Source organism: Miniopterus natalensis, chromosome 10, assembly GCF_054644295.1.
Source record: "Miniopterus natalensis isolate mMinNat1 chromosome 10, mMinNat1.hap1, whole genome shotgun sequence".
Taxonomy (NCBI): domain Eukaryota; kingdom Metazoa; phylum Chordata; class Mammalia; order Chiroptera; family Miniopteridae; genus Miniopterus; species Miniopterus natalensis.
In genome coordinates this window covers 80244380-80259262 of record NC_142090.1, presented here as the reverse complement: position 1 = coordinate 80259262, position 14883 = coordinate 80244380, and the positions used below count along the sequence as shown (strand labels likewise).

Genomic DNA, 14883 nt, shown 5'->3' with positions numbered 1-14883 from the left:
CTTCCCAGGAAGGGGAAACCATGGCTTGGAGGACAAGAGAAGGATTTTATCACTTAAGTAAAAAAAGTATCTACTGTATTGCTTTATCTACTGAAAAGCTCTATCAGCATCTTTGTAAGTGACAACCAGCAAGCAAAGTGTCCTCTTCCAGGTCTAAGGAGGCTCTGGGAGCTCAGGGAAATGTGAGGGCTTTAGGTCCCATATGCTGAGAATATCCTTAAGGGACAGTTGTGTCCTGGCCCGAGAGCCCTAGTGTGCTGAGCTAAACTGGATCCGTTTCCCTTACGGTGCAGCCAGCGTCTTAGCTGTTTCACACAAACCCATTTTCCTCTGTGACCTGTCCCTTTCCTGCTATAGATCGTGTTGGAGAACAGCAGCCGAGAAGACAAGCACGAGTGTCCCTTTGGCCGCAGTAGCATCGAGCTGACCAAGATGCTGTGTGAGATCCTGAAAGTGGGCGAGCTGCGTGAGTACTTGTTTCCTGCGTGGGTGTGATGCTGGGTGGGACCAACTTCCAGCGCTGTGCCCTGACCCCCATGGAGGGTTCCCCAAGCACCCACAGTTCTTCCTGGGGAACACATGGACTGAACACTCTGCGGCTCACGTCTACAGCGCATGTATTTCTGTGCTGGGAATAAATGTGATTAAAACCTAAGAATGGGCCCTAGCTGGTTGCTCAGTGGTTAGAGCATCAGCCTGCGCACCGAAGGGCCACAGGTTAGATTCCTGGCCAAGGGCACGTACCTGGGTTGCAGGTTTGATCCGCCCCCCATTGAGCACATGAGGGAGGCGACCAATCGATGTGTCTCTCTTACACTGATGTCCCTTTTCCCCCGCAGCCCTCCCTCCTTTCCACTCTCTTTTCCATTGAAAAGCAATGGAAAAATATCCTCGGGTGAGATTTAACCAAAAAAAAAAAAAAAATCTGTGAAAATGGAAAAATGGGCAAGTGCTGTGACTGAATTTCAAATATCATAAAAATGAGTATATATTACAACAGCCTTGCATTTAATACTCAGTTAGGGAAAAGACCTATGAATTTCTTTTTTAAAAAATCCAGTGTTTAGCCTACCCATAGATCTTTCTTTTTTTGAAAGAATTTTCTCTATAAAGAAAAAATTGAGTACCTTAATGAAATCTCTCGCTCACCTATTTAAAAATGCCTTCTCTAAGAAAGAAGGAATTATTGGAGAAAATGGGTAGCTGATCCTTAAAAATATGGTCAGAGATATGCTTGTGGCCCTTTTCCTTACTTATATTACAAAACTTAAGAGAGGACACCGAGAAGAAGAGGGCGCGGTCACTGTCTTGCCTCTCGCTCATTGGCATAATTCACTTTAACCTGTTAAAGTGAACCTGGTCGAACCTGGCCGGCAATTACTGTCCACGTGGAGCCTCCTTCAGGCGGCCCCCTCCACTCCTCCGGCGTCACAGAGCTGACACACACATAAATCTTCCCCGGTGGGCTTACTGGCGAGGGCACCGGAGAACGCTGTTGGTACCCGAGAGATGTGGGGTGTGCGGTGTTATGGTGGGAGCGGAAATATTCAGTGACCGGCCTGAGAGCCGAGACGATGGATGGGGGCAGTCGGATGATGAAATTGGAAAGGCGGTTGTTGCAGTCGCAGCGTAGAGCTGACCCTCGCACGGCTAAGGCACACTAGGGAATCCAGAGCTAAGTGGAGCCTGTTTGAGCACAGCCACTGGGGTCCCCCTCCCGGCTGGCGGGAGGGAGCTGCTGGGAAGGTCGTTACTGAGGAGCCCAAGCCGGCGCTTTCCCACGACTAGAGCAGAAGCGGCCCAGCTGGCCCGAGAGATTTCTGCATCCCTCTGCCCTGCTCAGGTCTCTGCTCGCCAGTGTTAACAGGTCAGCTCACTGGACCCTGGGCGGGAGTGCTCTTTCCTAGGCCCCTTGAGACTTGTCGAGGTTTCTGTCTGCTCTGCGGCTCACTCTGGGTTCAGCCGAAGGATCAGGGCCCTGAATCAGACCAATCCTCCTGAACTCCTCCATCTGATAACTGTGACTCCCTCACGATAACCTCAATTTTGTGGGGAAAACTACTGAGTCACTGGCTAAAAAGCATTGCAAACAATCTAAGATCTTCCGAAACTGGACGATCTTCTCTTGCCCCTCCCCCACTCCCATCGTCCCCAAGGGCCTGCTTGGCTCTCGGCTCTCACCTTGGTGGCAGCAGAAGGGATACCCTCTTGTACTTTGACCGCCACCCCTAGCTTTCTGTTCTTCTCTGCCCAACGGACATGTGTCTCTGATGCTAAAAGTTAACACAGATGGAGCTGGTGGAGAACATTGGGACTAAAGGGCAGCTGGGCTCTGCCTCTGCCTCTTACCGCCTTCCTGTCCTTGGTACCGTGCAGACTGCACTGCGCCCTCGCCTCCCCACACTGTGCTAGTGGCGTAGTGCATTCCCTGTGCTGTGCTTTATAACATGCAGCCTCTTGCCTCGTGTTCGCCGAGTGTTTCGATGGCATCATTTTCCCTTGTGCCTGATTTGATCTCACGCCGTGTGGTACAGACGTGCTGTGCAGGCTGTACCCTGGGAGCAGTAGGCTGGACCATGTAGCCGAGGCGCGTAGTAGGCTGTACCATCGAGGTCTGTGTAACTGACATTCTCAGTGACAAAATTGCCTGGCGACACATTTCTCAAAACGGCTCTCCATCCTTAAGCAGAGCAAGACTGTAGCTGTGGTCATTTTGGCTTGTTCGTAGGTGACCTCAGCAGCTGAAGTTGCAGTCAGGGGAGTTAAAGAAGTACCCCAGGAACAAATAATATTCAACCCAAGGGAACTAACTTGGAAAAGATGGTCCAGTTCCAGACAGTGTGAGGCCAGGTTGATGTGGATCAGCGGGGCCCCACCTGGGGTGGAGGGGAACCGCGGTGGCAGAGTCTGAGCAGACAGGGAATGTCAGCTCTGTGGTTTAGCAGTTGGGGGTAGAATAGGGACTGATCCCTGGCTGGTGTCGAGCCGCCCTCCTGGACTTGTGAGAACCCGGCAGACAAGCCAGTTCCCATGGGCTGCGATAACAGAGTGGGGTGAAGGCGGATACCTTGGGGATCTCTGTGGGTACCCCAGATGCCTTTGTGCTGTAGATCATTCCACACCCCACCTTCTGCTGGGACACTACATTCTGCCACAGGTTCCTCAGCACCTGGTCAGGTATGGTCTCTGCGGTGAGGCTGAACTTGGGCGGTGAGGTCCTCACATACTCAGGGCATGTTCCCTTCATCTAGGACGGCAAATGAATTTGTTTGTTTCTTCAATAAAAATCTATTGATTACTTACAATGTGCCAGGGACTGTGGTGGACAGGCAGGTACAAAGGTGAACAAGGTACCGTCCCTGTCCCCCAGGGCTTCAAGTTCAGAAACTGTAGAAACAAGCTGGGACAGACACTTTTTCCTGGTAGTTATAAGTCATTATATATATATGTACACATATATATGTATGTATATGTGTATATGTGTGTGTATGTCATGTGTATGTATGTTGTGTGTATATGTGTATATACATACTTATACAGGGTGTCCCAAAAAAATGTATACACGCTTTACACCTGAGAGCTCAATTGATGTTTCTTTCTTTTCAGATTTAGTCCATTGGAATTAATAGTTATTCAAAATGTGTATACATTTTTGGGACACCCTGTGTATTTAAATGCCTGTATATGTATATACACACACATATATACAAAAAAATATATATACACACACATATATGTACACATATATATACATAATATATATTTAAGTGCCTGTTATCAGTTCTAAAGCCTGATTTTTGCAGTGTTTTAATAGATTAAGTTTCCAGGTTGACCAGTTGCCCAGCATCTATTGCACAGGTGCCTGGACACCCTGCAAGGTTAAGGAAAGACTCCCACATCTCTGGAGTCAACATGCCTAAATGAGTTGTTTCCTGCTCATAAAATATTAAAGGGCAGCTACATTCTGATCGAGCTCCAGACATCAGATGATGAAACACCCTGTGGAAAGAGGGAAATTGCTTTTTAATGGATTTCCTCGCGCCCATTGCCATGTTAAATAAGTTACTAATATCAAACCAAATCTGAGTGCACCCTTGTGTTGAAGGAGATGTGTATTTTTCTCCTGAGAAAATTAGTTTTATAAATAAATCCACCACCTTTTTGTTGGGTTGCGTCTGCTTTTCTCCATTTCTGAGTTCACAATTCTTCTCAGATTTGTGTCAGTGACCAACCCAGGAGATCATGGCCACTTTAGATCTAAAGCAAGTGCTGAGACCAAAGATGTACCCAGTTAAAAATCTAACTGATGGGAAAAAAGGGCATATACAAAAGTAGAATGATCCAGTTCTCTAGAAATGCTTTGTCTTTCGATTTAACTTAAGGTATTTTGAGGAAACTCGCTTCTGAATTACCAGTTACAACTTTTTTAAAAATATGTTTTTATTGATTTTAGAAAGAGAAAGGGAGAGAGAGAGATAGAAACATCAATGGTGAGAGTCACTGATCGGCTGCCTCCTGCACGCCCCCTACTAGGGATCAAGCCCGCAACCCGGGCATTGGACCAGGAATCGAACTGTGATCTCCTGGTTCCTAGGTCAACACTGAACCTCTGAGCCACATAGGCTGGGCTAGATTACTTTTTAAAAACTGCTAGTTTTCTGGTTTCCAGTTATTGACATTTGCAAGAGGCCAATGTTTAATAAATAGTGTGGGATGAAAAAACATGCCTATTTATATTCTCAGAGCACTTTATCAAAATTATTTCACCGAAGCCTGTAACCCCCCAGGAGTTCATCAGGGTCAGTGGCATCATGTTTAATAATGAAGAGAACACTCGCACTGCCGCATACTGTCCAGGGTCGCTGAGCTCCAGTTGCTGTTCAGGATGCCCGGAGAGCAGCGTGGAGAGATTAGGGGAAGTCCTGTGGTTGCATCCCTGCATCTGCATGACCATCTTTAAATCACAGCTCAGCTGCTAATTGGATGTCTTGGGCTCGCTTCTTAGTTCTGAGGAGGAGCTGCTGGCCAAAGAGGCCACAGTCAGAATGTAAGGATCTGCAGTGTGGAGGGGTCTGGATCACCAGGCAGTAGGAACCAATAGAAGAATCTTCATAATAAGGAGAGATGTCCCCGTTCTGGGCATAAAATCCTAGAATTGGGTTATGTTTTCTGGGTGTGACAAGAACGTGTGAGGGTGAGAAAGGCCAGGGCCAGGGCCAGGGACAAGCTTACCTGACTTTCGCCCTAGCCCAGGTACTGAGTCAGTCCAGGGCTTTCAGCTGCAGGTGACAGAAATCCCAACCCAACATGACCAATGTGAGAAGAGCATGAAATGTCAAGCAGGTCCTAGGGTTGGCTAACTGTTCAGTGATGTCATTGAGGACCCCAGGTCTTCCCATCATTTGGTTCTGCCATCCTCAGTGTGCCACATTTGTCCTGAAGCTGGGAGCTAAATGGCAGCTCCCATGTCCCAAGGAACAAGAGGCTGTGTCTTCTGGAGTGTGTGGAAATGTGTCCCAAAGCCCTTCAGCAAACTCCCCCTCCCAACTAATGGCTCATGCCGTGGCCTGAGCCTGTGCCTGACCCAGTCATTGACCAGGGCAATGGAACCTCCTGGAGGCCAGACCCAGGGAGGTCACTGGTCGCTCCCTAGACTGCAGGTGAAGACCACCTTTCCTGAGGAGGCGGCCACAGGATGGTAGATAGCTGAAGAAAACTGAGGTTGGTTAAGGGAGGGAAAATAGGGTAATTCTGCCCCTTTACTTTAAAAATAAAGTCTTCTCTGTGTTTCCCTTGCTGCTGCAGAAAACGGTAACAAACTGAAGTCAGGTTGCAGCTCCCTGTCATTTCGCCTTTGCTGGGAATTGGGGAAGTTCATTGGTTCTTTTAATGTAGCAATATCAAAGGTTGCAGAAAATGGAAATTGAGGTTTTATTAGAACATATTTCATTTCTCATCACTGAGGTGCCTGGGGGCCATTCCCTACTCTCCTTTCAGCACATGGGCATTTCCACATCCTCGGTTATGCTTTTCCTGTGGGTTGTTCTCAGCTGCGCTTTGAAAGGCCGGAGGGACAGGCGTTTGCAATCCGTGCCTCCACATCGCTCTGGAACAGCCTTGCCATCATTATATGTATTTAGCCATATATAATTAGGTTAAAACTTAACAACCTCTGCCCCGTTAAAAGAACACAACAAGATCGGAAATTTAAAAACTCCTACAGCATGAAAATGTTCGGCATTTCCTTACTTTGTCTTCCAGTGGAAATATTTATTATAACACGCCGCGGCGCACCTGGTATAATTTATCACCCAGACACCTTTGCTTTAGCAAGTAAAAATAACCCAGACGAGCAGTCGGAAGGAGTCTGTGCAGAGCCGCGGCAATTGGAACAGACTCTGAGCTCCGGGACGCTGGCGTTTTTGTACCTGGGGGAGGACCGTACATCACTTTTGCTCTTAGAACATTCTGGCTAAAGAAAACTCAGGAGCATCAGGTTTTAACAGGGACTCCTCTTCAGGCCCTTTCCCTCCTGACACGGCTGGTACCGTGCCCCAGGGAGCCTGGAGGCCTCCTGGATCTCGACTTTGTCTTGAGTGTTCCTGCCCTACTCCTACTCTCATGTTCTACTCCAACCCTGAGTTTAAAGGGGAAATAAAACAAAACAACAAGGCCAGAAAATAAATAAGCAGCATAAATATTCAAGGCCTAAGCCCACCTGGATCTATCGTCATCGTCACAAGGCAGGAGTTGTTTGTGTGAGATGCTGGTGTTCTCAGTGAGAGCCTGGGTGACAGGCTGGCCGAGGGAAGAGCTTTTCTCTCTACTCTACTTGTTAATCATCACCCCAGGATAGTTTTCCATTGGTTTTTAGAGGGAGTGGAAAGGAGAGGGAGGGACATCGATGTGAGAGAGACACATCGATTGATTGGCTGCCTCCCGCATGCGCCTGGACTGGGTGGGGATCAAACCTACAACCCAGGTGCATGCCCTTGACCGGGGATTGAACCCGTGACCCTTCGGTGCGCAAGCGGTGCTCTAACCACGGAGCCGCACTGGGCAGGGCTCTGCTCTCCCATGTGCAAATGGGGTGTTCTGCCCATCGTCCTGGTCACCCTCAGATGGACTGGGGCGAGGAAGAGCAGATGAAGCTGTCCTCTTAACTGTAACGCGCTTTTGGTGAAGGAAACATTAAGCCGAATATGCGCAGACCTAAGGACACCGAGAAGCCCCGAGATCTGCGCGTCCTGGGCCCTGCGGGGCTGTCTTCAGAACTTAAAGCTCTGCGGCGCTGTCTTCAGAACTTAAAGCTCTGCGGCGCCCAGCTGCGTTTCAGAAGGCAGTCCTGGAAGCTCCTCTAGCATCGCAGTGGGGTGCTCATCTCCATGGGGGGTGATCACTGAGAGACGTTAAACTTGGCCGTTAGGAGGCTACGTCAGGCACATCTCAGTTATACATGGATGGCAAGAATCTATATTTATTGTTGGCTCTGTGAGGACTAGCTCTTTTTCTGCATTGTTTCTGAGATGATACATAGCATCCATTCCTCTCGTCTCTTAAGCCATCGACCCAGAGGGCAGCCTGATAGATTGGCCTCCTGATGAGGAGAGACACGAGCATGTTGATAAAACACAGACCCACTGTCTTCTCCTCCCGCCCTGTAGACCTTCAGGGTCATCTTCAAGGTCAGGACCGCATGACTGTTTGGGTCCGTCCCTCTGACTACAGCTGTGGGAGGGTAGCGTACCCTCCTCCAAACTCCTGCAGAGCTTTCTCTGCTGCTCTGTGGTCGTACTTTCTGCTGTTATTGGGGGGGTTTTCCTTTAACTCATGGCCCTTTCCCCCTAACAGTTGAAGTGGCTCATAGAGAAGCATAGAGAAAATTCACAAATAAATAAATCGTGAAAACAAAGGCACCTAAAAGTAAATTTAAAAATGAATTATGAATGTTTGCAAAGGACGTTATAGAGGCTTTTGTATTCACATCCCTGGGACCTCAACTCAGCTCAGGGATTTGCTCATCTCCGGGAAGCAAGAGGGGCTCGGGAACAGAGGAGTCAGTGTACATCTCACATGAATGATACTAATTTCAACTAATGCTAAAACAGCGTCTGAGAACATTCATCGCCTTTGTTAAAGGTGACGGAATGGGACACAGGTTTAGCATTCTGTCGTTAGAAGTTATGACAGCCCTGGCTGGTGTGCTCAGTGGTTGGAGCATTGCCCCACGCACTGAAGTGCCTTAAGTGTTGTGGGTTTAATTCCCAGTCCAGGGCACGTACCTGGGTTGCAGGCTTGATCCCCAGTTGGCGCACGTGCGGGACCAATCGCCGTTTCTCTCTCACATTGATGTTTCTCTCTCTCTGTCCCTCCCATTCTCTCTAAAAAGCAATGAAAAAATATCCTTGGGTGAGGGTTAACAAAAAACGCACAAAACAAAAGGAAAAGGCTATTATAAAGCAGCCAGCAACATTCTATTTAAAACAGTGATAACACAACAGCATTCCTACTAAAACCTAAAGCTACAGAATGCTAATATTTACCAGTATTAAAAGTTTTCTTGATCTGGAAGATACAAACCAATGCAGGGATAGTTCATTGGTAGAAACAAAGTATTTTAAATTATAGACAATAAAACTTATTTATCTAGAAATCCCCGAAGAAACAAAGAAAAAGCTGTTAGCATTAATGTAATTTAGGAGAGTAGCTACAAAGCAGAGAAACAAAACTTAGTAGCATTTTTATATGTCAGCAGTAAGTAGGTAATTATAAAATGCATAAAAAAGGAAGTTTGTTTTAGCAGTGGCAATAAACTCGAACTGTTGCAGAATAATCTTAATGGAAAGCATCTTGGACTTACGTGAAGAAAACTCTAAGACTTTACTAAAATATACAACTCAAGTCTCAAATGCATTACAAGTGTTACCCCGGGGGTACAGTGTTAACATTGTGATGAAGACGTAAGTTCCTCCAGTCGGTGCACAGGCGCGGATCTTCTTCCAGGACACCCGTGGGAGTGGGAATGGGGACTCGCAGGTGGCTGTCGAGTTCACCTGAACAGATAGCAGGTGAAACGGGTGGGAAAGAGCTGACAGAGAAAAGCAACAAGAAACGAGCCCCAGCTGGCGGGCTCAGTGGTTAGAGCGCCGGCCAGCGATGGAGGGCCCCGGGTTCCGCTCCCGCCCGGGGCACCTACCTCAGTCCCTGCTCCATCCCCGGTGGGAGGCAGCCAGCCAGTGTCTCCTTCACATCTATGTCTCTCCCTCTCTCCCTCTCCCACCCTCTTCCACTCTCTCTGAAAAGCAGTGGAAAAAATATCCTCCGATGGGGATTTAAAGAAACAGCAGGAAAATATATATATATTTTAAAAACATTGTTTGCAAGAAAGCCCAGAGAGCTCGCTCCCGTCTGCCCTTCGCCCGGCTGGCCCGTTGTCGAGCGGAAGCGCTGCGTGCTTGCCTCCTAGTCTCTCGTCTGCACACACATACTCACACACCTATCGTTATAAAAATAGGAAAGTATGTTTTATGGCAGGAACATTTTTTAATATAATTTAAAGGGGAGAAAATCAAAATAAACACGTGAGAAGGACTTGAAACTGAGCCCAGCTCCAGCCTGCTGTCTCCGAGAGGGAGGCGTCCCAGGCGAGGGGGTGGGACAGCCCGGCGCCCTGGGGACCTGGGCTGGGCTGGGCTGGCGCAGGGCCAGCCCGGAGCTTGAGCACCTGCCCAGCCGAGGGCAGGCAAGGTCCCTTCCGAGTGGCTGAAGAGTGAGTTCTATCTACCAAGGCGTCCTCTCTGTCCCCCCTCCACCTCCTCCTCGGGATGTGGTGAGGAGGCCCACGGAGTCCCAATTTGAATTAGAAAGGAACAGGGCCCGGTGTTCCCCAGAGAGGGAAAAAATGACCTATTTCCAGCCCTGTGTTCCAGAGCACACAGCTGTGTGACTTCCCAGTTTATTACATCCCCAGCTGCCCCAGACAGCGCTCAGCTTGCCCCTCCTTTCCCCCACCCCCTGGCCACGGGAAATGGGGCGAACTCTAACCAGCTCAGAGCTTGGACTCCACTGAGGAAGCGGAGAGGTCGGCCAGGGTCTCCTCCAAAGATGCCTCCTGCCCAGGCAGGAGAGCCCAGCCCCTAGGACCTGAAGGAGCCTGGTCCCCTGGGGTGGCGGCCATAGGCTAGGATGTCAAGCTGTCGCCTCCTGGCAGGTCAGTTCCAGCTGCCCGAGTGTCTCTGAGGCGTGGTCATTCCCTGCCTCGGGGGAGCAGGACGCAGGGTTGGATCCCGGCAAACAAGCCCCACGTGGCTTCCCTTCCCTTGACTTCCCTGGGGTTTTGGCCACAAGAACAGATGGCAGCCGTGGCCTGAGCCTCTTTAGAAGTATGAATCACAGCTTTTCTCCCTGAAGGAGCTATTCTGAGCTTTATAATTGCATACTTCCCTGTTGTTTTTTCATAGAGTGAGTAAGGGGAATGACTTGCGTTTTTAAAAATAGAACCCCGCAGGCTCCTTGGCTCTTCTGTCTTGTGTAACCCAGGCCAGGGATTCCTGAACACGGCTGTGCACCCAATCCGCTCGGGGTTGCTACTGAGGAGGGAGAATTCCTGCCTGGGATCCAGAAAGCAGCTTAACATGCTCTCCGCCTCCCTCCCAGGCAGCTGCCCCTCCTAAATTTGGGACTCTCTGCAGAGCCCCCTCTGCCTCCCTGGGATTGTGCTTAAATGGGTACTTTCATGGAGTGGTAAGAGCTCTAGGTTGGGCACTGGAGGACCTGGATTCGAGTGTGAGCCCCAGGGCCGACCCCTCTCCACTGAGCCTCTGCTCCCGTGTGTCCTCAGTTCCTCGGCCATAAAGCACTGTCGTTGCCCCGGTGGCCTCCAGCCCCCAAGCTGCGGTGCTAAGCAGAGTCTTCTATGTCTCCGACATGCTGACTGTAACCACTATACGAGTTAACTAGCATTTGGCCACCATCAGCTCCTGAGTGACATGTGCATAACCTAGATTAGTGCTGCATTCTGGGCAAGAGCAAGAATGAAATGAACAAAGACCCGTCAGGAGGGGCTTCGCTGCTCAGACAACCAACGTGCGGGACCGGCTTCCTCCCCTACAGCAGGACCGCGCCGCTCTCGTCTCTGAACACGAAATACAGTTAAATGCGCTTTCGAACCATGAATTTTTTTATTTTTTGAAATATCAGCTGTATTACCAGACAAGAGTTCCTTGAGAAGAATTAAACCTTAATTTTGCCAGAACAGGTCAAGAAAATGACAAAACCCCACACTCGTTCCTCACATCATTTTTCCCCGCCGAGCAGATTTCACCTGTCGTGTCCTCCCGCTGGGTTTCGTGGCTCTCGCCACCCCCGGGCTGGTGCAGCGGGCCGCAGGGGCAGCTGCCTCCCCCATCTGTACTTGCAAACAGGAGGGTTTCGGCCACCCTGCAACTCAGGGGGAGAAACAAGCCTCTATCCAAATGCTACCTCCCGTTTCTGCGAGTCGTGCCTGTCCCCACCTGAGAAGCCCAGCTCTGATGTCACTCTGGCTTTTATTGGCTATTTAATAGTTTGGGAAATGGCTTTTTCCTGGAGCCCATAAGATAAGACAAAATCTTACAGAATTCAGACTTATTTTCCATCCCAAGGGGTCCAGGGAATCCCACTGCTTTTCTCCGTCCCTGACATCATGAGAGGACACCTCCCATTTAAGGCTCATGGGCGTGGCTGTTCTGGTCATTTAAAGAATGTTTGTTTTAGCCCTGGCGGGTCTGGCTCAGTGGTTAGAGCGTCGGCCCACAAACCGAAGGGTCCCGGCTTCCATTCCGGCCAAGGGCATGTACCTCGGTTGCAGGATGGGTGTCCGGCAGGCAAACGATCGATGTGTCTCCCTCAGGCCGATGTCCCTCTGTCTCTGTCTCTCTCTCCCTCCCACTCTCTCTGAAAAGCAATGGAAAAAATATCATCAGGTGAAGATTAACAAAAAGAATGTTTGTTTTAGATTAGGAGTTACCTTAACGCATATGCTTGAACAAATTTTCCCGTTTGATTTAACATTGAGCTAATCCCATGCATGTTACTTTGTAACTCTTTTCACTTGACATGTCACAGGCTCCTGAGTGAGTTGGCTCATATGCTGTTTATTCAACCGTTTAAGAGTTGAATAGTATCCCATCTTCCCTATGTGGTCCCAGTGTGGATACAGATATAAACAGCACCCTATTTTATCAAAGTATGGGTTTCTTATCGACAGATATGAACACTGTTTACAAATGTGTGTTTTTATAAGGGCATCAGGATGAACGTTTGCTCAGTAAAAGCACATCGTCTTAGCCCTGGGGCTGTGGCGGTGAAATCAAACAGAGCGCCATGCCTTCCTTCGGTATTTTACTTGGAGAACAGACAGTGAACAAATAAAAAGTATGCCACGTAGTTAAAAATGCAACGGAGAAAAATCAGACAGAAAAGGGCGGATGCATAACATCGCCACACGAGACGATGATGCTGACCACAAACAGGAATGAAGTGAGGGAGCAGGCCCAGGAAGCGCCTGGACAAGAGTTTTTCAGAAAGAGGGAACAGCAGTGTAAAGGGAAGAGGAAGGCCGCCAGTGTGGCAGGAGCAGAGAGCCGAGAGAGTAGCCAGAGCCAGAGATAAGGGGGTGGTAGGAGGGAAGGTCAGAATCCTAGCCAGTGGCACTTACTGAACTATTTTGTCTGGCCAGCAGGTTGAGTTTTCAGGTGATGAGGGAACACATTGAATCAAAAAAATAAAACTGAAGTAGCTCGAGCCCTCTGGCTGTTGACCTACTTTGCTCCTGTCTTGGGACGTTGGTTGTCATGGCTGGTGACATGGTAAGAAGGGGACCCTTGGACTTTGTAAACATTCGCCAGTCCCTGTGCTGTGAGGCTGCCTGCATGTGTACCTGAGATAATAGCGCCCTTTCTGTTGCGTTTGAATACCCTCTTGAGTCGTGACCTTGAGTCATTTGATTTCTAACTTTGAATAATTCGTGAGATGTGGTTGTAGGCATTTTATCTCAAAAAAATCAGGGGAAGAATATATCTGGAAGGAGGCAGTCAGATGGGTTATTCTCTTGAAATAATTGCGAGCGGTGACTCAGCAGGAGGAACGAAACCACTCCAGTGGATTCTGAACAGTGCTCTAAAAATCGGAGTGAAGTCATTCCGAGAGCGCTGCACAGACAGCAGAGACGCCGGTTTCATGCGACCGTTTTTATGTCCACAGGCTGTAGACTGAGGTGCAGTGCAAAATGGGCTTCCTGCTGAGGGTCACAGCTGAGGGAGCTTCAAAGCCCCTCCCCGCCCCACCCGAAGGCAGCGCAGCTTGAACGACGCATGCCACCGAGCAGTGTCCCCTTTCCCATGACACGTATTCAGACGTGTCATTCCGCCGGTCTGTGTTCAGGGTGAGTTGCCTGCCACCATTAATGCAAGTGAGGCTGGTCATCCCAGACGTACCCCCGTCGCTCCTGCCCGCGTCCTCTCTGGTTCTTAATGATGTCCCCGCACCCCCAGGCTCGTTCCCCTTGGAAGGGCTTCTTCATAGGCCAGGAATGAGAATCGTTCGCGTGGCATTTCCTACGCGTACGTAAGAGGGAACCACAGACGTGTCTTAGAAAGGACAGGGTTGGTCCTTTGTGTCAGGAGTGACTGGAGCTTTAAAACAACTTTTGCGCCGTGATGTAGTTCAGTGTTTCACCCGTGTTGTGTCTGAAAGAGAATATTCCGTTTTAAATAATCCCAAACGGAAAGCCATCGGCCGCTGTTTATGTAAAAGCCGGCATGTGAAACCCCAGCAGAGGCGTCTGATTAAAAGATAAACACCCTTCATTTCTCCTGGGCTTGCTCCACACACAGCCGAGGGACGTGAGTGAGAGTAAATGGGGCGTGAGGAACAATTTTGAGGTGCAGACTAATAAAACCACCGAGTGGTCATTAACTCCCGCTCAAGCCTAGGACTGTGAAACATCCCCGATTGCTTCGGGCTTTAAAGGCTCCATAATCTGGCCTCTGTCTGCTTCTCTAACCTTACTTTCTATACAACTCAAAACAAAAACAAAAACAAAAAAATCCCAAACCCTCAAACTAAGACCACAGCCAGCCTGCATTTTGTTCAGAGATTTAAACTGACCATTTGCAGTTCCCTAAACAAGCCAAATGCCTCAGTGGTCCTTGGCTACTCGGCCCTTTCCCCCACGGGTGCTGCTGTGCTGCTATCAGCCTAGCACCTGTGGCCCAGGTTATTGCCACAAGACCTTCGGGGACACTCCTAACTAATTTGAATTCATTGAGTTTCTCCTGGGACCCCGGCTTCCAGAATTATTAGACGAACGTCTGTTGAGCATCTACAGTGCCCCACCCCTGGTGCTAGGCACTGGGACTCTGCTGATCAGCTGAAGATGATCTGAAAGTCTATTGTGGAATCCTCTGTGTGCTTCTCATTAACGTATATTCTAGCCTGAGTGCAGCCATATGAATTGAGCTATTTAGAGACATAGCAACATCTCCAGGCGTCGTTTTAAGCTGTTCAGCCAAGAGGAGTTCTATAGAAATCAAAGAAAAGACGAATAGGGCTGTTTTCCCTGCAGTAATCCTTTGATTTCTGTTACAAGAGATATTTTATAGCATATATTTTAGTTCTAAATTTCCTTTATTATAAGTATTAGAGGGGATCAGCATTTTTATTTCTCAAACAAATGATCTCATAATAGCCCTTGATTTCTTTCTGCCATTTCTCTACCAAAAAAATTCACACGAAACTAGCATCCTATCACACATATATGCATATGTATCTATAAAATCAATACATTCAAAATAAAATTTAAAAAAACAACAGTGCATGTTTTTTGTTGAGATTTTAGACAAT

At 48.6% G+C, this 14883-nt stretch overlaps 1 protein-coding gene across 1 annotated transcript in view; it reads left to right on the top strand.

Moving 5' to 3' along the window:
* The window catches only part of ELMO1 (engulfment and cell motility 1), a 272460-nt gene that overhangs the window by 119085 nt on the left and 138492 nt on the right, over positions 1-14883 (top strand). The window contains exon 14 of the mRNA XM_016222320.2: positions 358-466. Within this exon, the coding sequence (XP_016077806.1) occupies positions 358-466 (109 nt within the window). The remainder of the gene's footprint in view (positions 1-357; positions 467-14883) is intronic.